We start from the raw sequence: 27,487 nt of genomic DNA on the forward strand, positions 1-27,487 counted from the left end.
GAGTAAATTAATCAATTTCTTCTTTTTTTCTTTCTTCTCGTTTCTGCAGAAGCATTTCCAGAAGCTAAGAGCGGGTTCCAGTTGCAACTCCCTGTCCGAATGAATTCTTCCCCCTTTCCCCCCCCCTCCTTTCCACATCCTGTGGGTTTTTCACATTTATGGGTCCAATCTCTCTCTGTACATTTGTTTCCTTTCAGGAGTTAATAACCCTGTTAATTTAAAGAGAGAAACTAGCGAAAAGCAAAACGCAAGTGTGTAACACAATAAACTGAGTTTTATTAAAAAAACTTTGTAAGCTTTTTTTGGGTTTGCATGCTGTTACTGCCATGAAAATTCAGAGTTCAGGGTTGTTTTCATTGTGGACTTGCACACCTGCCATAATATTTCAGCTAATATAGTAGCTATTGAGGTCATAATTTCAGTTTTCATCTTCATTTTTTGATAAGCACATTTCTTGATTGCAAATCTGTTTTTCCCATGGCGCGCAGGCAGTACTGCCACCGTGGGCTTTGCATGTCAAATTGTGGTCATCACTCACTCACGGACGACCTTTGAGGGACATTTTGGGGGACGCACACGCAAGTGGTGCTTCGTTTAGTAGGACGCATGTGCAGGTGGTACGGCACAAGAATTTTAAGCACAGCTTTATCGCCTAACGTTACTTTAGCTAACCCTAACATGTTAGCATTTCGCCTACTTTAGTTAACCTAGTTAGCGCATACGGATCGCCTGCTTTAGTTAACCTACTTAGCGCATGCGGATCGCCTACTTTAGTTAACCTAGTTAGCGCTTACGGATGCTATCCTGCACGCATGAGTAAGAGCTAAGGACACACAGCTACAACCACCGATACAGGTGTATGGACACACGGAGGACAATAAATAACGTTATAGCCATAGCTAGAGTGAGAGCACCTATTATTGACCACCTTCATTCGACAGACAGGAAAACGTAAATAGATTTGCAAATATATATGAAATAGGTGGAATATCGGTAACAACCTGTACCTAGTTATGTAGGAAAACATGTCCTTGTTATCCTCCCGTGGTTATATTTTCAGTACTTTCACAAATTTTTTCTGTGCCGGCAAATAAGTCAGAGGTCGTCCAGCGCTAGCTTTTGGTTGCTAAGGGGATGTGTATTGATCACCCCATATAAATGCATGGAACTTGACATTAGACATTTGCTAGCATACTGTATAATGTCCTATCTTGTGTATTCAATATTAATATGAGAAAGGGTGGTCGCATGTCTAGGAATCTACATATTCACAGTTGTAAGCCAAGTCACAGGACGCAAAATACCCGTTAGGAAAGCCGTTTGAAATTATGAAGCAACGTCTGTGCCATTGGATTTAATGGGCTGCGATGAGATCATTCCGAGCGTGTTGCTTGTCTTAAAGTTGATATTGTAAATAAGACTATTAATATAACATGCATATGTATGAAGTTGGTTTTTTACATTTAGACAGTTTATTATGTGTATTTTTACAGGACTTATATTTTACTAGGTAACAATGTCCAGTTCTCTCTAATAAATATGAAGTAAATGCACTACCGGTTAAGGTGGTTGATACATGTAAATGGTAAATGGACCGCATTTATATAGCGCTTTTATCCAAAGCGCTTTACAAGAAGGGATTAGGTGTCTTGCTCAGGGACACTTCGACATGCCCAGGGCGGGGGATCGAACCGGCAACCCTCCGACTGCCAGACAACCGCTCTTACCTCCTGCCCCCTCCCCTCCCCTCCCCTCCCCTCCCCTCCCCTCCCCCCTTGGGTGGTCGATAATAGGTGCTCTCACTCTAGCTAGCTGTATAGTTAGTACAGGTGCGCCGTGGGTCTGGACCGTTTTGTGCTTGTTATTTTATAAACTAATATAAACCCTTTATCTGATGGTTTCTGTGGGGGGTGTTGTAATTTAATATCACCTTCCGAAAGACTGTTCACTTGTTGGGCCCTGTCAAAGTACAACAAACATGGAAGTAGTTAACAGGATTGAGAAGTGGATGCGCAGTTTGTTTTCCAATGTTGGTAGCTGTGCATGGCCATGCACTCCTGTCACTGAACAATTCCTCCCTTCAGGCAAACATCACAGCCCTGAGACAGAATCAGTCCCGTAATACAGTTACTCTTCATCAGTATCACAAGGGCTGGGAACAGTGTGACTCGCATCTATTCATCAATCTGTTTGCCTCCTGAGCCATTTTCTATTTTTGGTTGCTTTCAGGCCTGTTCATGAGTTGAAAATCTTAAGCAGTCCTTTACAGAATTGCATTATAACCTAAGTCCATAAATGTATGTGTGTTTTTTAAATGTATTTTTAAAATGATTTTACAAGGTGACCCTGTGCATTTTCTGCTTGAAAACTGAATTAACTAGAAAAGGACAATTATGGATTGAGAAATAGAATTTCCCTTTCAGAGCTCTGCTTTAATAAATTAATCCCTTAATTTCAAAGATATATGTATTAATTAAAAAAATATGAACCAGCAGTTTTTATATACATATGGAATGGAGACGGTCTCACATTAGGATTTTCCCTGTGTAACCCTGATTTTACGAAGGATCATTCTGAAGCATTTTATCCATGATTTCCCACAGCAAGTATGTGCTTTTGGTACAGGGGTTTGCCTGCCATCTCCAATAGTGAGGCCCTTGCTGGGCCTCAGAGATCCATTTGGAAACCACAGATTGCCACAGAAACCTCCTTGTGTTTCAAGACACTAAATGCACACACCAAGGTTGGAACCATGAACTGTCAGTACATTTAAAAAAAATAAAATAAAAGTAGGGCTAATGTCTGCCAGTGTGGCCTTCTTACTGGAACAGGCATTACTTGTATTCTGAATGGATTTATTACAACGGTGTAAATGCTGCTTTGTAAATTAATGTGAAATAGTTGTCTCTGCTAGGCATAAGAAAAAGGAGGGGAAAAATCTAATAAGAAAATTAAAATGAGGTCCATAAACAGGTTCGCCTGTGTTTTTTACTTGTGGTATTTATTTTTTGCAGGTGTGCTTGTTGATGATGTCACTTCCTGTCTTGGATACACACTGCCTACTGCCCTGACTGGGCTTCACTAGCACTCCTAAGCTTTCTCAATAACCCTGCCGCACATCTTTCCCAGCTCTCGTTCACACACTGCCGTTCTCATTTCTCCCGCCCATTTACTGTTTGTCTCCCCGATTGATAATCTGTTTCCATTTTTTCTGTTATCCTTGCCCAACCTGTTTCTAAGCCCTCCTCTCCTGTAAATTCTACAAACCCATTCCCCCCCGCCCCATTTCCCTTCACAACTCTCCATGTTCCTTCAGTTCATTCAACCATGCTGGGGCTCTCTGTGGTCCAAATCATGTCCCTATTTATAGTGGGAGGAATGTCCCGTCCTCGTGTCCCAGCAGACAGTGCTGTTTCAGGACAGCTGGGACTGTATGCAGTGGTCTCATATGGAGAGAATGTCTGTGCTGCCCTGGCTTTCTTCACTAGCAGACTCCAGTGAACCTTCCCTGATAGTTATGCTCTCTCTATCTTATATAGTTTATGTGGTATGTGACTGTTCCTTGCTGTGCTATCAAGGCTTGTCCAATGCAGTTTAAAATACATAACTGCTAACTCATATCCAATAATAATAGATTGAGGAGACTGGACCCCAGATTGGCTTATTTTCAGTACAGTGACTGTCTTTCAATACCTGGGGTTCAGACACTGTGCCTCCCATGCAATGCTGTGCTGCCACTGGTGCATCTTCTCAGGTTTTGAGCCATATTTGAATTCCCACACCAATGAGAAAAATATAAAAATATCTCTCAAGCTACAGAGCTGAGATAAAAATTGTAGGGGAAGTTAGGATTATGTGACATATGTTACGTTTTTTGAATCCAGTAGTTTTAACAGCCAACACCCTTGTTTAATGTCCGGCACTTCCGAACACAAGTGCATCAGCAGTTAAAACACCTCACTTATCCAACATGTAAAACATTTTTTTAAATTTTAATTTGGCAGTTAAAAATCAAAGATATTAATTACCAATTAAATCTTGTTGACAAAATATAAATATGAATACATAAATAACATAAATATTAACATAACTTACAGCCTGGATATCTGAATCTCTTGTCTCCACTGTCCACACCTGACACAAGTTGTTGGTCCCTTAAAGCACTGACTTCAGTCTCTGTGAAGCCTCCAGCAAACCCTAATGTGACTTCATGGGTGCCTGCAGTCTTCTGTAACTCCACTCTAATTTTTGCTACTCTAACACTGCTTTTATATAATCTGACTTGCTTGTGACTAATTTTTAAATACATGAGCATGATTGTCCTATTTTCTTTGAAAGAAAACCGATTCATGTGGAGACTATCTCAAGTGATTATGATTATCAGATTCATCAACCAAGATGGCTGCCATCTTAATACTCCATGGGTGATTAACCTTTCTATAAACCTCCAAGTCAACCCAATAAACCCAATCTATATTTGTTGAAACGTATTTCAAATGATAGACCCCCCATTATAAAAAAAAAACAACAATATTTCCCAGGACTACATATACTGTGTCCAACTGCCTGCGTAATTATCAGAGTTGGGGTTACCCGACCCGACCCATCAAGTCCACTATCCAGACCAATACCAGGTCCCTCAGGACCGAGATCCAGGCCAGTGACTTACAAACATTTAACATTTTTTAAACACCCACATAGTATTTGTTTATACAGTTGGATATAAAGTATAATAAAGTAATTCAGGTTAAGTACTTTGCTCAAGTGTACAACAGCAGAGTCCTACTGGAGAATCAGACCTGCAGCCGTAAGGATACAAGCTGAGTTCCTAGCTCATTATAGTATGCTGCTGCCCATAAGACTGCAGTCGAAACTAAGTGGTATTATTTGTTAAAATAATTTAGGTAGCTAGTTTACATTCTAATGAATCTCAAGCATTGTTTATAATTTATTCTGTGAGGAAACATGTTGCATGTTTTGGAACTTCAATAAAAAGAAATAAGAGAAAAAAACACTGTCCTTTAAGTTAATTATGGTGTACGTGAGAAAAGATGAGTAAAAACAGCATTTTTACCAATAAGTGAAACTGCTGTGGTTTATACAGGCTTTTGAACTCTCTGTGAAACTCTTGTTTTCTACCTTCTCAATTCTGTTTTTTTTTCTTCATATATGCAGAAGTACAATAAAGAGTTTGTGGTTGCTCTCTGCCCCCAGATATGTTTTGCACTCCAGATTGTATAGATCTCACCATGCTGCACAAATAAAGAAGCCTTGCAGCCCTAAACAGGAAGTGGTGATTTTCCATGGCTGTATATGCCCTTGAAAGATATCGAGACCAAGACCATGAGATCAGGACTCCATCTCTGATAGCTACCCTTCAGGCTTAAAAATCACCCATTCTCAAGGTGGATCTTAGACATGGTAGACGGCTGATGAATTACGCTTGAATCGTTTGAGTTGTAATATTTGTGCATGTTGTGAACATGCTGGGTTAAATTTTCTCTTGCTTACTTGTTTTCAAAGCCCTTTTAACTGATGCAAATATGCAGAGCTCTTAGGCACAGAGAGCTGCAGAGCAGGCTTTGCTTCCTTGGATGTTGGGGTGGTTGGATGTAAGATGGCTAAAAACACACAAGGTGGCCGGCCACAGTCACTGATCAGGGCACGGCCCACGCTGTCTACGCTTTTCCCCTTTTAGCTATGCGAGTGCTCGCAAACTCATGTCCGCCCAGATACACACATTAGCTTCCATCCTACACCTTACATGGCTGCGCTTAACCAAACAAGGGAGCGTATTGTTTAGGGGAATCAGCGCAGTTTGAGCTCATGAATTTTCCTTGCATGCCTGACTCCCAGTATGAGGCTTCAGCAAAGGAAGCAGCCTAACAGACTCCACCCCCGCACCCATTAACCAGTCCCCATTGGCCAGCTTCAGGGTCACATGAGAGATTCCGGAACACTGGGGGTGTAAGCCAGCATAAATTATAATTATATCGGCGCACACATAGTACGTTGCAAGTGTTTGCCAGGAGTGTGTTGTTCATATATGTATGACATTTATATGCATTTTTATATACTGTATTATCAATGATTTATCAGTGAAATATATTGTAGTTACAGTTGCTTATAAAGGCTTGCAGTGGGACTTAATTAGTTAGTAACAGCTTCTGTAATGCTTCAGGATCCTTCTGAGGTTGAGAATCAGAACTCCAGCGTTGAAGATCTGAACTCCGGTGTTCAGGATCAGAACCCCAGTGCTCAGGATCAGAACTCCAATGTTCAGGACCAGAACTGCAATGTTGAGGATCAGGCCCGTGATGTAGAAGTTCAGAACTCAGACACCGAGGATCAGAACCACGATAATGTGGATCAGAGCCATGATGTTGAAGTTCAGAACTCAGACGCTGAGGATCAGAACCATGATAATGTGGATCAGAGCCGTGATGTTGAAGTTCAGAACTCAGACGCCGAGGATCAGAACCACGATAATGTGGATCAGAGCCGTGATGTTGTGGAACGACACTGTGATGTTGCGGAAGGACACCGTGATGTTGTGGATCAGGGCTGTAAGTGAAACTGCTGGAAACATTAGCATTGCTGTTGTGAGGAATGATTCTGGAAGTTTCTGAGAGAAACTTGCATGTATTAGTGCTGTGTTGCTTTTTCCCTCGGTTATAGCCTTTGCCTTTTCCTCTATGGAGACCTCCCTCTGCATTGGGCTGCATGCCTATTGCCCTGAGCGAGGGGGGAGAAATGTGCTCTGTCCCTTTAAGCAGAGAACTGCTTGTGATTGAAGGGACAGCGTGTGTGTCTGTGTGTGTGTGTGGTGCGCGTGTGCCTCTGAGTGTGGAGCCTGGGCAGTGGAAGCAGCAGCAGCAGCAACAGCAGCAGCATTAACTCACTGCCTCAGATTCCAGCCCCAGTGTTTTTGGCTGTACTGGTCCCTCTCCCTCATAGGCTGAAAGGCTACCTGGGGACCCCAGACTCAGGACCCTTCCTCTCTCTCTTCTCCCCACTGTCCCCCCCCAGGCCAGGCTGATTTCAGGTCAGCCCCCACCTTGATTCCCCCCATGCTGCGCGTTTTCATCCTATGCGCCAACAATGTGGTGACTCCGGACGCGGACATCACCGATGCCTACTGCTGCGTCACCTTCGAAGGTAAGGGGGCCTGAGGAGAAATGGGGGGTGTGGGTGCGGGGGCTGTGTGTGCAGTGGCTGTGTTTGGCAGTACTGTACCTAGCAAGCCTTCCTGCTTTTTTCTGTTCTGCCTCTCCTTCCCATTAGCTCTGGCAGCTGGGGTTATTATTAGGAAAGGCAGCGCCAGTCAGCCCACTATTTCTGCTGTGCTGCCCGGGTGTGGAAGCGGTGGGTGGGGGGGTTGATGGGTAGATGCGAGGAGGGGATCCTGTTTCACAGTGAGGCATGGCCGTGTTTATAGTGCAAGCTGCAGTGAAGAGGCCATTGTGACTCTGCCGTCCTCAGTGTTGTTTAGTTAGGGGACTGGCCTGGGATGCCTCCTATCCATTCTGTTTTACCGAGCCTGTGGTGTCGTCCTGCAGTCTAAATGACTTGGATCAGACTCGACTGGCATTCTGAACTATTTAATTAAAGAAACCAGGTTTAACTCCTCTGTTTATAGCAGTGACAACGTATTCTAGCTCCTTGGACTCTTGTGTAAAACCGTTGAGCCATATCCAAGCATTTATTTATGTTCTATTTTCATAAAATTCTTATATTGTAGTATTCTCTGTTGTATCCTCGGTTGAGGACTTAGGACCCTTAATGGAAGACATCAGATGAATGCATGCACATGGTCTGGGCTTTTTCCAAAATTGTGTTTTTGATCTAGCCACACTAAAGCAAAAAAACAACAGAGACCGCATCTCAGCTTAATTAGCTTTTCACATTGCTGGATACTGGCTATGAAGAGTGCTGCTGTATTAAGATGAGAATGTTTATATCATTGGGAATGTATCACATCTCTTTGATCGTTGTCTATTGTGATTTTTGCATGAGCTTGTGCCTTTCCACTGCATATTTCTTTTTGAAACTCTGGTGCTTGAACTGTATGGTAATAACAAACAAATCAGAGAAATTATGTACGGAATTCACTTTCAGTCAATAGTATTTATTGACCTTTATTTTCAGGTTAGCTATTTTGCTTCTGTTATGGAAGATTGCTGTGCAATGGCAGCAGTGTCTTTTCATAATCCACAGTGTGTTTGCATTCCTCAGTCATCACAGTCCAGTCTTTCGATAACAACACAATAATCCAATAAAGCAATCTGGAGTTTCTCGTAACTGTGGTTGTTTGGGTTAAGGGTTGATCCATAGCAAGTGAAAATGTGACTTGCTAACCAATCTTTGCATGCCTAATTGTAGTTCTTAACCAGTAAGGCCCCAGTTTGGCTAGGGGAGGCTGCAGCAGACCGCAGAAGGGGATTTTCCAGCCGAACAACCTGTCAGCTCTTTCTTATGAATGATGTGGGAATTCACTGTGAAAACCTTGCTCTGTGTTACTGTTCTGCCCTGTGAAGCTCTTGACACTTGAGATGTGAGAATGTACTGGGCTTTTGCACCAGAGGATTTTGGCTTGTCACCAGCCGGGCTGTTGGGAGCAGAAATTTCAGCGTTGCTGAGGGTGATTCAGCTGTTGTGCAGCAGCTGGCATCTCTGAGCTGATCTTTCCTTCCTCCTGCACGCAGTAACGGGAATTCATTTCTGTGATCGAGATAGCTATTGATTTTTGTCATATCCTGTCTCTTAATCATGCCTTGGTGAGGATAGTTTTTAACTATGTTACAAAGTCTAGAGGCTGGAAAGTTCAATAATTAAGAAAACATGGAATTTGTACCTGTCTGTCTGAATGGATTGCATTTCTTTCTCAGCCTATCTACTCAGGACCACCAGCTGGTGCTCACATTACATGCATATAGTATATGGATGTGCTATAAGCGCTATATGTAATGTTTTATGACGCTTCCCCAAGACAATGTGTGTGTGAATATGTATGTTTCTATGTGTCTGTGGATAATTCATTTGTGATTTATAGAAGTATCCTGGAGTCTGAACCTTGGTTTAGCTGGAAAGGATAAAGGTCACTGGAGTCTGTATCCCTGGCCTTTATAAGCTTAACTGAGTGTGTGTGTGTGTGTATGCGTGTGCATGTATATGCGTGTGTGTGTGTGTATTGAAGGGATCTCCCACACCAACTGCTCTTACCGGCTGTTTTAATCACTTCAGAACACTGGCACACTCACTCATAGCTGCTTGTGACCGAAATCCCAAAGCGTGCATGTACTTCCACATAGACGCACATCTTTCACAGGGAGGCCATTTCTTTGAACTGTTTCTGAAATCATCATCACACACACAGCCCATTTCCCCCTTGACTGCGCACTCAGCACAGCTGACTGGCAACACGGCAGGGGCCTGGGGAGGGGGATGAGGCGGGGGGGGGGCGGGGGGGCACAGGAGGGTGCCTGGCTGGCAGAGGGGGTGGGGGGTCAGGGGGTTTGGGGGGGGGGGGGGAGTGCCTGGAAGGCAGAAGGGGTTGGGGGGGGGGGAGTGTAGAGTCCCACACTGGCTGGGAGTGCTATATCACATCACTGATTCACATTTCTGTAATATTACCGTGACTCTTAACATTAGGACCTGGCCTGTGCAGGACAGAAGATAACTTTAAATATATTGTGCAAAGCGAAATGTGAAGAGTTATTTACAAGCTGGGAAAAAAACAACATACAAATTAAATTACTGAAAGATGACTGACTGTTCTTTTTATATGAAGCCTAAAGTATAAGTCTTACTTTATGAGGGGTGACATAGCTCAGGAGGTAAGACCGATTGTCTGGCAGTTGGAGGGTTGCCGGTTCAAACCCCGCCCTGGGCATGTCGAAGTGTCCTTGAGCAAGACACCTAACCCCTAACTGCTCTGGCGAATGAGAGGCATCAATTGTAAAGCGCTTTGGATAAAAGTGCTATATAAATGCAGTCCCTTTACCATGAGAAGTAGGTGGGTCATCATTTTGGCTGAAGTTCAACTGATGAAACCAGACTACTTACTCTGGTTGGACAGTCAACGAATGAGACAAGCTTCCAGCAGGTTTCAGTCACAAGTTGGGGGCTGGAGTGCTTTGGAGAAGCACATGCAGGTAGAGATGGCTTGAATGGCTTGAGATCCTGCTGATTAAATTATGTCTAATCTGTGCACTGTGTAATTCACCCCAAATAGTGGAAGCAGAATATCAACAAAGAATACAATATGTTATGTTATGTTTCAGCATGTTTATTTCTATGCATTATTCAACTCTGGTCAAGGAGAGCTGCAGGGTCTGCTGGTTTTTTCATTGCAACCATTTCAGATCCATGAGAACATTTTATGAAATAAATGAATGGCTTTGATCGATAAGGTTGATAGATAATATGCGAAATATAGCTCCGTTTGTTATCCTGCTCAGAAATGTAACACGAATTCCTGCAATTTATTGACATGCACGCACAAATGCATAGACACGTACACTACATTTCCAAAAGTATGTGGATGCCTGGACAGCACACCCATATGTACTTGTTGAACATCTCATTCCAAAACTGGGCATTAATATGGAGTTGAACCCCCCTTTGCTGAACATTAGTGAGGTTGGGCACTGATGTTGGGCATTGGAATGCCAACTCTGGCTCAGAGTTCGCATTCCAATTCATCCTGAAGGTGTTTAATGGGGTAGAGGTCAGGGCTCTGTGCAGGCCAGTCAAGTTCTTCCCCACCAAACTCAGCAAACCATTTCTTTATGAACCTTGCTTTGTGCATGAGGGCATTGTCATGTTGAAACAGGAAAGGGCCTTCCCCAAACTGTTGGAAGTGCACAGTTCTCTAAAATGTCATTGTATGCTGTAACATTAAGAGTTCCCTTCACTGTAACTAATTGGCCTAGCCAAAACTATTAAAAACAGCCCCAGACCATTATTCCTCCTCCACCAAATTTTACAGTTAGCAGTAATCGGGCCAGTACAGTTGGCACTATGCATTCAGCCAAAACCATTCACTATGCATTCATCCGTCAGACTGCCAGATAGTGAAGTGTGATTCATCACTCCAGAGAATATGTTTCCACTGCTCCAGAGTCCAATAGCGATGGGCTTTACACCACTCCAGCTGACGCTTGGCATTACGCATGGTGATCTTAGGCTTGCATTCGCTGCTCGACCATGGAAACCTATTTCATTAAGCTCTTGATGAACAGTTCTTGTGCTGACGTTGTTTCCAATGGTAGTTTGGAACACTATAGTGAGTGTTGCAACTGAGGACAGATCATTTTTACACACTACAAGCTTCAACACTGGGTGGTCCTGTTCGTGTGGCCTACTGATTCGCGGCTGAACTGTTGTTGCTCCTATATGTTTTTACTTCAAAATAACAGCACTTAACTTGACCTGAGCAGCTCGGCAGAAATTTGATGAACTCACTTGTTAGAAAGGTGGCATCTTATGACAGTGCCATGTTGAAAGTCACTGAGCTCTTCAGTATGACCCATTCTATTGCCAATGTTTGTCAATGGAGATTGTATGGCTGTAAGCAATGGGTGTGGCTGAAATAGCTGAAACCACCAAGTGTCCACATACTTTTGGAAACGTGTACATACATCGCAACTAAAAATCTTGTGTTTTGAACACCCTAGCTGTGTTTTGTATGCTCTAATGTCTTAGGGTCAACAACTGATTATAATTAGGCTTATACAGTAGCTTGGACATGTCAGAAAATATAAAGCAGTAATCAGAGCTGTTTGAAGGCTGAAATTTGGTATGTTTCATTTTTAAAAATCATTCTTTTAAGTGAATGGTTTAAAAGAATGGTTTAAGAGAGAGAGTGACTTGAGTGAAGTGCCTATGTGAACAGTGCAAGCAAATGGTTACAGTGGACAGTTTTGGTGATTAGCTTAACTGTGTAATGGGTTTCAGTGAACAGGTCTATGTAAGCAGTTGAATTAGACATTTTCAGTGAGTGGTCTTTAGTTTGTGTCAGCAGGTGGAGCTGCTCGACCTGGAGAGCTTGCTCTGCCATAGTGGGACCATGTGATTGGATCGCCGGGCAATGTTCAGGGAATTCCCTCTCTCTGTCCCACAGTGCCTACTTGGCAAGGTTCCTATCACATGTAGAGTAGCGATATATACCATGTGAACATTCAGGTGAAAACCTGGCTACATTCGGCTGAAAAGTGAATGTTTTCTAGTGTACTAGGACATAGCCAGGAATACCTGGGTAATACCTGAATTAGAGCTCAGGTGGGCTAACCTAGACCGTTTTTGTCAAAATATCTCTCAACCTTTTTAGATGTCAAGATTCAGGATTTTGCTTCCATCGGTCCAGGTTGATCTATGTTTTTACTGTCAAGCCGGAGGAAAACTTTGTCAAGGAAGCCGATACACGTTTGCATGGGGGCAGACAATGGTCTGAATGTTTCTCTTTTCTTTCCTTAAGTGAACTTTACTGAAGCGAAAGGCTGGTTGCTCTGCTGGTGAGCCGGCTGAATCTTTGGTCTGATGACCGGTGCACTGGCACTGTATCGGATGTGAAGACAGCCTATTATGCCTTGGATTCTGCCATAAAGGTGTTTTTCTAACAGTTCCTGCCATAATGGATTCAGCAGGGGGGTGGGGGGGTCAGGAAATATTTACACTTCCTCAGGACTCAAGGGGAGTGTCTATGGTGCTGGTGGGGTTGGGCAGTCAGAGAGAGAGAGTAAGACACAGATCTCCTGGTTCTGTGTAGCTCTTTGTCATACAGGGAAGGGAGACCAAGGGAGTACTTACTCTGGCATTCCTGTGCTGCCAGCTGGTTAGCCCAAGGACAGCTGTAGGCACAGTCATTATACAGACACACACACACACACACGTACGTTGATACACACGAGTGCGCGCGCACACGCACGCCGAAGCTCTTCAGTTTTGGAACTACCCCTTGGATGTGTCCGGGTCTCTCTGGGATGCCTGGATGTTCTACCCTTTCCTGGGAGATCTAAGTGTTCGGTTCTCGGTCTCCGTGGAAACATGCTGAGGTGCGTCCTGCAGCGGGCCTATAACTTGCGCAAAGTGGAGAAGGGAGACCCTTTAGCCAGCGTAACGTTCCGAGGTAAGGGTTCTGCTTTAAGAGGTGGCCTGGGACCTTTGTTTCATTTTAATTTTACCTGCATTTGACCATCAAAATCTATTTTGCAAGGGGGTCCTGACATAGAACCCAACAAGACAGTGTGATTCTGGGACACATCCTGCACAGTAAAATGTCCAGTGTTAATTCAACTCTAACATAGTACATTTGAGTCCAATTGGGACCATATGTACTCTGTAAAAGCTACATAACACTTAATATTTTATTGTGTTCTCATCATATTTGGGGTAGCATTTTGCTTTGTCCGGAGGACTGCAATGCATCACATCCATTGGGCTATAATGTGCCTTATCCATAGAATCATATAGAACCATGTGTTTTGCCTAATCTGCAGGATGGTAATATGCTTTTCAGTTCATTGTTGAAACTGACTAAAAGAGTGAGCAATTCAGTTTTCAGTTGACCTACCTTATTAGATAAAAAGGTAAAGTTAAGGAACCCTATTCAAATGATAATAATATAGCTGAAATATGGGGTAGTTTTTCTTTTTACAGGGTAATAATTTACTTCATCCACAGGGCACTTTGTTCTGAAAACACTGTTCCACATGGCCAGCTGTTGTGATTTAGTGGTGATGAAGGGGCAGTTTTGCATCCTTGCCTGTGTGGCCGGGGCTTGTGCCCAGGCAAAGTGAGCTCATCTTCCCCTTACCGTCGATTTGACATGTCTGTGATAGTGATACTTTCCACCTATGAGTCAACATCAGGAAGGAGGATATGAGAACCCTGTGTGTGTGTGTGTGTGTGTGTGTGTGTCTGAGCAGTCGGCACCAGTGCTCCTCATTGTCGGATGGGGAGTGGGGGGGGGGGGGGGGGGTCTGAGGGGGAGGAGGGGTCTCTTTCCATCCCGTCTTGTCTGTTGTGACAGTGAATGACAGTGCAGCCTTCTTTTAGCTGGTGCAGGATCTTTTTTACGAGGTGAGAGGCAGTTCCTGTCATTGTCCTGAAGTTCCTGTTTCGTTCTTCGGTCGCTCAGGATGTGAGACTGTCTATGAGGTTGACGCTGCAATGGTGACCTATAGGGGAGACTCCACTCTCTCTAGAGCTGCAGTTATGGGATGTTTGGAGGTTACGTGGTAGCCTTAATTAAAAATCAAAATGAAAAAACAGGAGCCACCCTGTCCATGTACTTTGGAGCGTTTACCCTGTGACATCTAGCTGTGTGTAAAGAACGCAATTCTTTTCTAACTGTTACTCGACTACCTTTGTTGCCACAGGTCAGAAATGCCACTAACCTTTTGGGGTCATAGTACTTCTGCGTGTCTGCATTTGACATGTACACTGGTTAAGCGTTAAGTGATTTTCTTCTTAGGTACTCCTTAACTAACACATTGTCTGACCCTGTGCGAACATTATCCTGTGCGTCTGGACATTTCTCCAGAATATTCTACAGAAACAATTGCTGTGATTCACTCCGGCAGTACTCATAATTGCCGTCCATTTGTCATTGTGTCAGCTAAGTCTTACAATTTCATACAAATTCTTTTCTCTACTTTTCTATAAGCCTTCTATATGATTTTTCAGCATGCTTCCAGATTTTCAAATAAACTATGAAGTAAATGATTGACCAGAAAAAGAGTAAGGTGCTCTTTATCATTAGTTTTAAGATGACCCAGAAGATAATTCTAAACTAAAACATTTGCTTTGAAATGGTTGTGAAAGTGGCTGCTGTGAAATATTCTTCAGTGTCTGTTCTAAATTAGGTGCTAAACACCCCTTATAGTAAGTGTGAATTGATTATGTAATTAGTGCGTAGTCATAGTTTCACTTGTTTTTCGGAGCCTTTTACATATTCTAACTTTATCAACCTTAAGAAGGGCCTGAAAGGGCTGGGGGTTGCAGTTGGAATGTGACTTAAACATCCCACTGCTTTTTCCCCTCAATTAGACTTCCTGCTATTTCCTGCTACTTCGTTGTGCATTGAGATATGATCACTTTCAAGAGCTTTCTTTGTGGGGATGTGCATGCTGTGTGTGACCTGTGCTTAGGGTGATCCTGTGTTTGGCAAAGAGGAGACCAGGAATGTTAAGGCCTTGTTAGGAGAAATGCATGAACGACTGAGAAACAGGTATAATCCAAACTCTTTCTTCAATCTGGCAGATCAGAAGACCTGTGTGTCCCCCTTCCTGTCTGATAGTGACCAAAATTCCCAATGAAGAGCATGTGTGTGTGTGTGTGTGCATGTGTGTGTCTGTCTGAGGGAGAGAGGGCGAGAGAGAGAGAGAGAGAGAGAGAGAAACTCCAAACATTTTAAATAGGCATTTCTCCTCCACAAAATCAAATGCCATTTCCATTTATAGACATCAGACCAGAAAATTAGGAAGGTGGCACCAAACAGTCATCAAGAGGGAGGGAGGGAGAGAGAGAGAGAGAGAGAGAGAGAGAGGACAGTAGATGAGAAACTGTAGGGAGATAAAGAGCGTTGTTAGCTAAAATCTACTTCATATAAACAGCATTGTTCATTAAATAACAAACCAATTCAGTGACTGGCGCAAATGTGCATTCCTCTTCCACCCCCTCTTTCCCTGTGTGGCTGATACAATTTTCCAGGCATAATTCACTCATAGACTTTGTTTGAACGCATATCAGACAGTCATATTTTGGGCAACTTGACTTACGTTAGGTTTTGACTTATGCTGTGTTCTTACTTTCATTTCATAATTAAGCACAGGAATTGGACCGGCCCAGACCATTGTGCTGCTGCAGCTATACATAGACTTCCCAACTGCTTCCACTGCTGAAGCTATGGCTATTTTTAGACTGTTACCCTATTGTAAATCTAGTCAGATGGGCTGATAGTCAACTTGACAGTAAATGGTGCTGCCTTCCTGCTTCATCAATACCGTTATGAAAAAAACAAGCCTAGAGGCTGAGGGGAAATGTTTGGAATGGTTATGCAATGAGCCTACGTCTCCCAAATGCACAGCAACCAAATGTTGTGCTATACTGTGACCTTTGAACCTCTCCTTGGATTGTCCTCTTTTGCCTTTAGTTCCTCTGGGATAGGTGGTAGGGCTGTTTTTCAAGGGCTATTTTCAGCTCCTCCGGTTGGTGGAGAAGTGTTCCCACCGGTGCCTTGGGTGTGGTCTTCCCTGTCTCTAGACGGCTTCTGGCAGTAGAGCCTGTTTTTGCACTGTGTTGGCAGAGGCAAAACAGGAAGGCAAACGCCCACTTCCCCATGTCTGACTTGCAGGTAGAGTGGTAGTTGGTGCGTGGGGGCATGCTTCTTTTATATATTGTGATGTTTCCTGGCTTTGACTGGAACACAGTGTGTGTTATTGTCTGTAAGGGAATCTATGATGGTTTTAGCAGAGGATATGCCCTTGTGTATTTGTGTCAAGACAACTGGTGGGTCCTGAAGGTTCAACTAGAAATCTCTGAATCTGCATTCTAATGCTTTGCTGGATGATGATTGAACTTGAGCAGAATATAACATTTGACCCCTGTTTACTAGTTTTGATCTAATTACTGGGCTAGTCTCTTTATTCAAGGCATTGTGGCACAGCAGCACCGCCCAAAACCCCACCACATCCCTCAGTGCCAAACCAGAGCTCTGGGCCAGCTGAAAGGGGATGCAGACAGACTTCACATTTGTTTTATCTGGGTCTTGAGAACATCTGGGACGATGAGGCGGGAATGATTCATGATGTATTGTACTCCGCGATAAGCTCATCTCCCAACCCTTGGGGAAGTTAGGTTCTTTTATGGGACTATGAGATCATCAGCTTCCTGTGTGTTGCTTTTAGATGGGGGAAGCTGTAGCTTAGGCCCTGGTGTTAAGGGCAGTGTTTTATAAAGAGCATACACTACCTGCTATTATTGCCAGGGCATTCTGAACCTGTGGAGCACATTGGTGCCCATTGGTGCCTTAATGGTTTATTTAAACTTTCTATTACTGTGCTTAGACTGTTTAGACTGAACTCCAAGTTAATAGCACAGACTGTACTTCAGAGGGCCAATTACTGCAACCAAATCCCTTGCATTTTCATGAAAATATTTTTTTCATTTCCTTCGTTCCCCAGGGTCCAAGAAGAAGACAAAAGTTATCAAGAATAATGTGAATCCTGTGTGGAATGAGGTGAGTTTGAACAACAGAGACAGACACAAACACTCAGGTTCCAAAATAATCTGATGACTTAGCAATGGAACCCATTGTACAGTGTTTTTTCTTTACAAACAAAGAAACAAAAAAGCAAGTAAATGAAAAAACACTTTGTCTCATATGAAGTATAGGTTTCTGAAATGTACCCTTCATTAAATAAAACAGAGGCCTGTATACATGAAGCACATCTGTGACCCCTCTTGCAACCCAATCCTCTATTACGTTGTTGCCCCCCATTGACTTTGGGGTCACACCAGGGTGGTTCATACTGGTTGCAAGTGGACATCTTATAGCTCTCAGAGTAGTCCACCAACCTCCATGCACCAAATCTTCCCATAATGCCATCTCTGTCACTATATCACTGCTATATATCAGTGTCTCTTCTACATGTTTGAGATTATGAACACCTGATTACTGTCTATGGTGTGGATGGGGGAGAGTTTCTGCCTTGGGCAAAATCTTCACCTGACCATTTCAAAGGGCAAAGAGGGGAAATATTTCCAGAAAAAGGCATCCATTCATAGCTAACTGTTAGTTTATCATTCACTCAGTTTTTCCACATGAATAGCTGCACACACTTATATTTTAGTCTCTGCACAGTCGTGCTGTTGCCCACGTCACAGTAGCAATGTTCTGTGATATTAGCTTCTGTCACTCAATGCCTTGGCAAAGGCACTTATCCAACATGAGAGCATGAGAAGCTTACATTTCTTACACATCCATTTTTAATGTTCTGTATCTACAGCTGGGTGTGCAATGGAACAACACGTTAGTTATCTTGCCAAAGAGCACAATGGCAATGGTGATTTCAGTATCATTCACCCTTTATGCCATAGTCCTACCTGACACTAGATCCCTCATTACATTTCTGTTACCATTCATTGTCTTGTCTTACACCTGGCTGGCCAGGGGAGGATGGGCTCCCCTGTATAGCTGGGATCCTCCTGAGATTCCTTGCAATTGGGGACTTTTTGGGGTTTCAGGCCTAGTTTGACAGTGACAGTGTCTCTGTAAAAAATCACTATATAAATAAAATTGAATTGAATTCAAATACATGTCTGATAAATTCATCATAAGTTGTAAGGCCAGGTAAACTACTGCTATGCACAAAAATAAGGTAATCAACTGGTAGTGTAAAAAGAAACAAAATGTTGAGCTACTGTACTTCAGTGGCCTGCACCAACTGAAAATTCTTTGAATGGGAGATGTGCAAACCCCTGTCCTGAGGAAAGAGCTTGACTTACTCTGCTCATTTCTGTACCCCTCAGCACTGTATTTGGTTGTGTGAGAATGGACATTCTTGGGAACGACCAGGCAGACAGAAAAGGGAAAAAAAAGGTACTAGTCCAGTGATTGCGCTGTCACATGGTCCCTCTTTCTCTAACAGGGGTTTGAGTGGGACCTCAAGGGTGTGCCCTTGGATTCGGGTGCTGAGCTTCACGTGGTGGTGAAGGATCATGAGAAGATGGGCAGGAACAGGTAGGAACCAACACAAGGGTACTGGGGGGTGGGGGTGAATAAGGGATTGTCATCACTGAGCAGGAGTGGGAGGTTGTGAGGTTCAGCTGGCATTAGCTGGGGGGTGGGGGGGGGCGGGATGGTATCTAGGAGGCAGCTGCTTCTACAGATGTGAGTTATAAGGTACATTTACTCATCTGTTTACACCATTTATCTTGCCAATGGGTTTCATGGGGAGACATAGTTTTAGAAAAGTATGTACTTTTAAACATTTCATTAAAGAAAAACTAAACAAAAATGAAAGCTGAATGGTATTTTAGCAGAGTCAGCCAACAAGGGTGCATGTGGCTGCCCAGGGGCTGGTTGGACACAATGAGAGGGAACGTGACAGCATTATGAATCTCCGCAGTCTTGGAATTCTGGGAATGTCTCTCGATAAACCAAATAACAGGCGGAAAGCAGATAAGGCAGCCTGTATTATGAGATGGATGTAATGACTATAACTTGACCATGAATGCACAAACACAAAATTGAGTTCGCTCAACTACACAGGATTTGTTCCAATAACCAGTCTTTCACAAGGTTTGCTGGCTGTTGATGAATGCATCAGAAGACAGAATTCAGGGCAAATAATTATTGGAAAAAAGGATAAATATCAAATGAAATATTAAGCAATTTTCTTGTTGGAAGCGCACACTCCAGAAAAGAACTTGCTGCTCCCTCTGGAACTGCAGATAATGTTGCAGCAATGAACTGAATTATAAATATGGCACATTCAAACTTGTAATAAAAGAATTCAGGATACAAACCGGTTACAAATGTGGCATCTTTTATATATTTTATATTGTATATAGTAATTGTGAATACTCTGTGAGTTTCCCTTGGGAAAAAAGATTAAATTATATTTATTTTAATGGGTTTCAAAGCTGGCTCTGGGTGTGAAGTGGAAACAGGATATTGTCATAGAAAAGTGGAGGAAACAGGAAGTGAAGCAAAGAGAAAAACAAAAAAACAGTCTTGCAGGTACAGACTGTGATCTTATTGGAAATGGGGGATGAAAGCGAGGTAGAGAGAGAGAGAGAGAGAGATTGTGAAAGAGAACGGCTGAAAGAAAGAGACGAGTCAGCGCACAGGATCGCGAGAAAGTGGGTTAGATTCCAATCTTATTACTTCTGTCAGAAGGTAATCCCAAGAGAGATGACTTGTGAAATCTACAGTTATCTGTACACCTGAGATATTAAAGTTCCTTATTAAAAGTGTAATTGAATAAGGAACAGAAGGGGAAGAGGAACTGGTGGATCAAATGGACTATTTTTGTGCTTCCAGTATAACCCTGGATCAGAATTTCATGTTATTAAAGGTATTATCTGATTACTTCCAGGCTTTCCTGTGACTCTGAGCCTGCTCCATGTACATATAAATCTGTATAGTTCCTCTTCTTGACATTCTTCCATCTGCTCTCTTTCTCTCCTGTCTCCTTACCTCAGCGTAAGTCAGTGTTCTAGAATTCAATTGCTTTAAATCACCAGTAGTCCTTGTTACATCAGCATTGGAATGTTAATTTAAGAGCATTCTAATTACATAGGCTACTATTTGTGATCTTTCACCATAAAGGATTAATATGGTGTAAGATCACAAACGTTTGCCTGTTTGGAATGCCCATTCACAGTCACAGGTCTGGCCCATTGCTGCAGACTGCAGTGTGTGTACTCCTTTTAATTCGGTACTACAACACTCTCAGCTGCGCAGTCAGTCAAAGCCATATTTTGCGCAGCTGACACAGGCAAGACGCAGGTGTTAACACCTGCATAACAAAAGGAGTCCCTGTTTTGCAATGAGGTTGGCTGAAACTGCATTCCCGAGACACACCTTATGAGACAACCAGCCAGATCTGCACTGGCACGGATAACGATTGGTCACTGTGCCGGGGCCCAGTGATTTAGAAGTATTGGAAATCCACCGAGGGGCCCAGGAAGACTTGTTGTCATCTGCTTGATCTTACCTGCACTGTTCATCTCAGACAGCACAGCAAATCACGGTGAACTGTCAGGACTACATCTCGAAATGTGCACTGGGGTGCACTACTAACCGGACTTACGTAGCTAACTGGAAGCTCATTGGCTTATATGGTATCCAAAGGTGACATGAGCAGGAATGGATAAAAGAATTTAAATGGGGCCCAAATTGAGCAGTCTTATCTGGCTGCCCTGAGCACAGATGGGGTTTCGCAATGGTGGTGTGTGGTGAAGATTAAACACTCGACTAAGCACATTTGCTTAACCCTTTAAGGTGTAAGATCACAAGTATGTGATTAAAGAATTCTTAACTGACCATTCCAGTGCTGATGTAACAATCACTGATGTTGACTGAAAGCACTCTCTATTCTCTAATCTAGAGCACTAATGTTGAATTTTGAAGAAAAAAAAAAAAAAACATTAAAAAAAAGACCTATTCTTCAAAGGGTGCATTCCGGTGTTTAATTCCTTGTAATTTCAGGGTTAACAGGGCTATACTAAAAACAATTTGGCTTCCTGTTCTTCCCATTTCTTTACCTTTTCTCACATGAACTGGAATTTGTCTCACATTTAATTTGGAAGGTATGGAGGAGGTGTGGATGTCAGAACTTGAGAGAGGAGACTGATGAATTAAGGGTTGTAAAATCTCATTATGATATTGATCACAACTTTGGAAGCTTTTTTTGGTCAAAGTTATCTCACAATTATTCAGAGATATGTAACGATCATTACATATCAACAATCAACCACCATTAGTGATAATCCTTCTCTTTATATTAGCTTAGTGGCTACAGATGGCACAACAATGAATATCATGTGTGACTAAAAGCCACTTAGAGCCACAGAAATGTATTGAATTTTCCACTCTTGGTGTGGTGGATTATTCTTAGTGGAGTAAATTAAACAGGTAGAGCTTTTCCTGAAGCTCTAAACATCCTGCTTCCTGTTTACAGTTTCCTTTCTGTAGCACTTGCATTGCTGCTATAGTAGCATCTGGCGAAACTCTGCCACCATTTATGGCTATGATTACTGTACGTGTGCAGAAAGACAGCTGTGAATGACTGTAGGTTTGTGTAGCAGCCACCAAGGGGTGTGGAAAATGCTTTTTTTTTTAAGAACAGGTTGTTGTGAATCTTCCCGAAAATAGAATCTAAACTTAAGTTATTTTTATTGCTTTACTTTAATGGCTTGGGTGTTCCTCCTTGAAAAACTCTAATCAGCTGGGTATGAGGAAACTGAACACTCCCAGCATGCATTGTTCCTCGGAAATGTGCAGGTAAATGGCAATCAGGAGGCATTGTTCCCTGGAGCCAGGAAAATGTCTTTCAGAGTATTTTGCTGTTTTTCTCTCTCCTCCATTACCTGTGTCCCAAGCCCTAAAATAGTACATAAAGAAAAACAATTAATAGTAGCAGCCATTTAACTTCATACAGATTGGCATCCTCACATTAAAAATAATACATTCAATAATGTTTGTGACCAAAATTATAACTTTGTGGATGTCAATAATCTAGAATTTCTGGTAATACTATACATTTTAAGAAAACCACTTTTTGTTTGTAAATGCTTACCATTGAGAGCTGTTATTCAGACTGCCAGCACAGTATGACAGGCAACAGTGGCAGTGAATGACTGCTGAAATACTGGGTAAGTATTGTCTCTGGAGGGTGGGTTATAATCACGGCAAATCCTGCCTTACAGCAATTGAATCCCAACTGATTGGTTTAAAGTGCGTTGCATTTCTTAATGCTGGCAAATGGCTCCAGCCAACAAGTGTCGACACTGGGGGCGATTCCGATAAGTTCAGGCTTTTGGTGTAGGACTCACAAAGTTTCGTATGAAAAGAACCCACCCACAGTCTGGACTGACCTGACCTTGGATGCAGGATTAGTCACTGTCCTTGTGAAACCAGGATAGTGTGTGCATTGTTTTATTGGGCACAAGAACTCAATGAGGCGATCGCTGTGCGTTCTGCGTCAGTCATTTGGAACAGTCCGACAATGGGTCAGTCAGGACACACGTGGATATTGTTTTTTTTGTTTTTGTTTTTGTTCTTTATTTGGAAGAATGAACAGAGGGAGAGAGGAAGAGAAGGAAGGACGGAAGGGCAGTAGAGAGGAAATTTTGCAGGAAGTTAATAATGAGGTCAACCTTTTCTGACGTCAAAAATGGTCACTAAAACAACAGTTCAATTAACACAGAATTTAAAAAAAATTTACATACATTTTGGACAGTTGGTTACAGTCACAGTGGGTTGCTGTGCTTAAGAAACAATTCAAGCAAGCTACTCTATTTTACTCAAGGGGTACAGCATTGTCCTGCCATAGATCCAATTTTGGTTACAAAGCCAGTTCGTTGACTGCTGTTCCATATGTCTGTATGACAGAAACCACTGTGATTCTAGAATAACCGTGATTCTGGAAAGCGAGTATCCAAGGAGGATGAGTGTCCTGTTTGAGTATCCTAGCAGGATACTGCCAGATCAGAGGGCTTCATTTCTCTGCATAACTACAAAGTTACCCAGCACATCGATGGGTAAACTGCCAAGCTCACAGACAAATGCCCATAATTCCTTTCGCCCCCCCCCCCCACCCCCCAATATAGTGAGTTTTACAATGTCTCTTCCACATCTCCTCCCAGGCCATCCTTCAAAATGTGGGACACCTCTCCTCCACACTAACAACATGGCATCCAGTTTAGATTCAGATCGTGACAGATATCTGTGGGCCCTAAAACTGCTGTGAAACCCAGCAGAGACAATGGAGACCTCACTGTCTGCCTTCCACCTAACGAATGATTTAATCTGAATGGAAATTTGTTTGACAAATGGTGGGTGAAATATTTGCCCTTTTTCAAAAACATTTTCTTGTGTTGCTATGGAGACAGACGAGGAATGTTAAGATGAATGTTAAGAAGAAAGTCTGTCTCACCCTATGGTATGCTGTACGCCCTGTACTTGATAAACAGCCTCATCCTACTGTAATTCACTTAGTCAGTGATGAGAGATAAGTTGTGTGTGTGTTTCTGTTTGTGTGTGCGTTTGTGTGCGTGTGTGTGCATGTGCGTGTGTGTATGTATTTGTGCGTGTGCATGTGTGGGTGTGTGGGTGTGTGTGTTTGTGTATGTATTTCTACATGTGCATTTGTGAGTGCGTGTGTGTGTGTGTTCTCTCCAGGTCTCACACGGTCGCTTCTCTTGCAGGTTTCTGGGGGAGTGCAGAGTGTCGCTGCGTGATGTTCTCAACTCTCCCAACCTGGCCGGCTCTTTCACTGTGTCCCTGCTGGACACCAAGAGGAACAACACTGGGGTGAGTCATCACAAATCTGCGGTACCTGCACACATCAACCAATCAGGAGACAGCATTGGGCAAGGACAGTGCCCAGAAACAGGGCTCTATGACTTACATGCTTACACATTCAACATGATTCGTGCGACTTTTGGACTTGGTATAACACACACACACATTCACACACACAAACATGCAAATACACAAGTGCACACCCCCCCCCCACACGTGCATGTACTTGCCACATATTTCTCAACAGCCGCTGATATAAACACGTTTTTCACTGCGGGGGTTCTCAGTGTGAGCTTCCAGCTCAAGGATCAGCACTGATAAAGTGCTCCAGCACACTCTCCTGCAGTCAGTAATGCGCCTGTGTATATTTTTACATGGGGCTGAAGTGCCGCCATCCCCGGGACTTCACATCCTCGAGGCCAGGTCCCTGTTCACCTCGCACGCCCTCTACAAAGGACATCAAACATTTGTTTTTGTGATGCTTGGACCCCACGGCATAAACACCTTTTTCCTGCGAGTGTCACTTGCAATCGCAGCCCAAAAGCGCTGCGTGCTATCGCTAGACTGATTTATGTAAAAACTCAAACTAAACAACCTATTCCTGCGAGCCCCCCTACAATAACAACCCAACGCCGCCCTTCCCCCCTCCTGTCACCTCCCCGACTCCCTCGGCGAGAGGGCGCGTCGTTCGCGAGCACGCGGCCAAGCGAAGGCCTCGGCTGGCGGGGGCGGCTGGGAGGTTTCCTCGCATTGTCCGTCAGGCCGTGGGTTGACGTGGGGCCGGAGAGAGCGGGCGGGGGAGGGAGGAGGGAGGGAAGGGCGAGGGGAGGAGGTGTTTAGAGTTCCCCTGTCCCTCTCCGAAACTGCGACAGGGGTCATCCCCTGACTGAACGAGCGCAGAGCCTCTCCCCGGAGTTTGTCACATCCTCAGGAAAGCCCTGTTGGCCCACAGGTAGAACCCCTAACACCAGGCCTGAAAAACTCAAAAACAACCCAGAGAATGCACTTCTCACATTGTAACTACACCAGCCTCACCCGCAATAGGCTGTTTTTTTTCTCTATCTTTTTAAAAATTAAAACACGTTTTTTGAGCTTTTTTAAACAGTACAGTGTAGAGAGACAGGAAGAACTAGGAGAGAGAGAGAAGTAACAAAGGTCGGTGGTCGGACTCGAACCGCCGACGTCGCGGCTCGCAATGAGCATGTGGAAAACGCTCTACTGGCTATGCCACGAGACATTTTAATGAGTGGGTAAGATCCCATGTTGACATCTCTCCTAAGAGCTGACTCTTACAGCACAACGCCTCTATGGTTGTACTCTATGGTTTTACTCTGACCCTTGTTCAGTTATTAACTGCTTTGTTCCGGGAGGTCTTTTATCCAAGTGATAACGTTGCAAAAACCAAGTTAACCTCAGCGGTTTGATATGAGAGCTATGGGGTGGTATGGCTATAGCCACGGAGCTGGAACTTGAGTGACAAGTAGCACTGTGATTGTTCTCATATATACCCCTGTCTCCCCCCTCTCTTTCTGCTCTTCCTCCTGTAGGCCACAGTATGCCTGCAGATTTCCTACTTCCCTCCCCCAGGTATGGTCCCCATCTTTCAGCCCCCTCCCCAGCCAGAGCCCATGCACAGCCCAGTGGAGCTGGACACAGTTACAGGTAAAAGGCACACCCCGTAAGCTCTGGACACAAATTTCTTTAAATGGCTCTGGACACAAATGACTTTAAAACTGGTGAATGAGTACCGTTTAAAACTTGAATTTGTTAAATGAATGTGCACGCAAAATGTGACTGTGCAACAATTCCCGCATTCAGGGTAAGGAAAATGCTGTCTGTGTCAGTGTATGCTTTGTATTGTGAATCACAGCAGCGTCAGAAACAAGGCAGTTTCATACAAACAAGGGCACATTGAACTCAGGACTTCACCAGCCGAAAAGAAGGCGGGGCTGTCAATGATGTTATTGTGGTGCTTAAAAAATTAAAAATTTTACAAATTACAAGAAATATAGTTGTATTTGCTGTGTACTATTAATAAAACAATCCGTAACATGTGACTGGTATTTCAATGGAAAGCAAATAATTTTGTTTTGTGTTTATGTTTGTGTAGGTATATTTCGTTTGTGACTATTGTAGACAAAAGACAAAAACTGTGATAGTGTAGTTTTTCAGCTTTCCTATGTGATAAAGCGATCAAAATTGCTCTTACTGCTGATAGTTGGTTTTAATTTTTCTCCTTCAGTAATAGCTTGGAAAAAATCTATAATCTCTGAGAAAATGTGGCTTGCATTGAGATCTGCCCCCACTTTTGTTTTACTTTTGTTTTTGTATATCTGAATTTATCAATGATACCCTATAGGGTACCATCTACCAAAATACCCAATAACCATTGATCTTAAAAATACTTAAACTACAACAAACCTTATGATTGTGTGTCTATTGTCTGGATACACATGCTTATGACAATGGTTACCTTTTTGATGATATCCCACTCCAGTTTTTAAGCATTCAGCAGCTTCTTATGAGCCATGTTTTATGCTGTAGTGTTTCAGTATGGTAAATGGTAAATGGTAAATGGACTGCATTTATATAGTGCTTTTATCCAAGGCTTTACAATTGATGCCTCTCATTCACCCATTCACACACACACTCATACACCAATGGTGAAAGGCTGCCATGCAAGGTACCAATCAGCTCGTTGGGAGCAATTAGGGGTTAGGTATCTTGCTCAGGGACACTTCTTGCTCAAGGACACTATGTATGGTTGTATGAGGCTGATTGACTTTAAGGGGGCTGTTCTTTTGTGCTCAGTCTACTCCATAGACACCATGGGGGAGGACGACACTGAGAGTATGCTCATGGTGGAGGCTGCAGAGGAACCTGAGCCAGTGCCGGGCCCCCAGGGGCCGGAGACCCCCACTGCCCCACCCAAAAAGGCACCCCCGAACCTCATCCACGGTGCGAAGAAGAAGAAACGTCCCTCCAACAGACCGCATCTCCCGAACAAGCCGCAGGATTTCCAGGTGAGTCAGTGTGTGATAAATGCCTCCATTGTGCTGTTCTGAATGTGATGCCTTGTCTACATCCTAACTGTGAACTTTTTTTCTCACTTATTTTAGATACGAGTGCGAATAATTGAGGGCAGGCAGTTGCCAGGTGTCAACATAAAGCCGGTTGTCAAGATAACCGTTGCCGGGCAAACCAAAAGAACTCGAATTAGAAAAGGCAACAATCCATTGTTTGATGAGGTAAATTTAATGTTTCACATCTTGAACAGTTTTCCTGATCAATCATTCAAAATTTTGGCAGAATTAATTTATTCAGCTAACTGACAAGAGCTTATTCCCAAATGGTTTTTTAATGTGCTATATGTGTAATAACCATGCTATATAGTAGTAATAGTGCATATATTGAATGATTTCTTGGTTAATATCACAATTTCTACTTTTT

The 27,487-nt window shown here is 43.2% G+C and overlaps 2 protein-coding genes across 12 annotated transcripts in view; both read left to right on the plus strand.

Moving 5' to 3' along the window:
• The window catches only part of znf638 (zinc finger protein 638), a 39,030-nt gene extending 38,743 nt beyond the window's left edge, over nucleotides 1-287 (plus strand). For both annotated transcript variants that reach the window (XM_035426435.1, XM_035426436.1), the window contains one exon: nucleotides 50-287. In XM_035426435.1, coding sequence (XP_035282326.1) covers nucleotides 50-103 — 54 coding nt within the window. In that variant the 3' untranslated portion in view covers nucleotides 104-287. The remainder of the gene's footprint in view (nucleotides 1-49) is intronic.
• Nucleotides 288-6,858: 6,571 nt separating this feature from the next.
• Nucleotides 6,859-27,487, plus strand: part of dysf (dysferlin, limb girdle muscular dystrophy 2B (autosomal recessive)) — an 89,745-nt gene continuing 69,116 nt past the window's right edge. For 5 of the 10 annotated variants that reach the window (XM_035426209.1, XM_035426215.1, XM_035426216.1 and 2 more), the window contains exons 1-7: nucleotides 12,759-13,129; nucleotides 17,187-17,242; nucleotides 18,654-18,745; nucleotides 23,941-24,046; nucleotides 25,585-25,699; nucleotides 26,849-27,060; nucleotides 27,157-27,285. In XM_035426209.1, coding sequence (XP_035282100.1) covers nucleotides 13,048-13,129; nucleotides 17,187-17,242; nucleotides 18,654-18,745; nucleotides 23,941-24,046; nucleotides 25,585-25,699; nucleotides 26,849-27,060; nucleotides 27,157-27,285 — 792 coding nt within the window. In that variant the 5' untranslated portion in view covers nucleotides 12,759-13,047. Of the gene's footprint in view, nucleotides 7,159-12,758; nucleotides 13,130-17,186; nucleotides 17,243-18,653; nucleotides 18,746-23,940; nucleotides 24,047-25,584; nucleotides 25,700-26,848; nucleotides 27,061-27,156; nucleotides 27,286-27,487 lie in introns of those variants that run through there. The other 5 variants (XM_035426208.1, XM_035426212.1, XM_035426214.1 and 2 more) reach the window with 2 other exon arrangements.

This window comes from Anguilla anguilla, chromosome 7 (assembly GCF_013347855.1).
Source record: "Anguilla anguilla isolate fAngAng1 chromosome 7, fAngAng1.pri, whole genome shotgun sequence".
Lineage (NCBI taxonomy): Eukaryota > Metazoa > Chordata > Actinopteri > Anguilliformes > Anguillidae > Anguilla > Anguilla anguilla.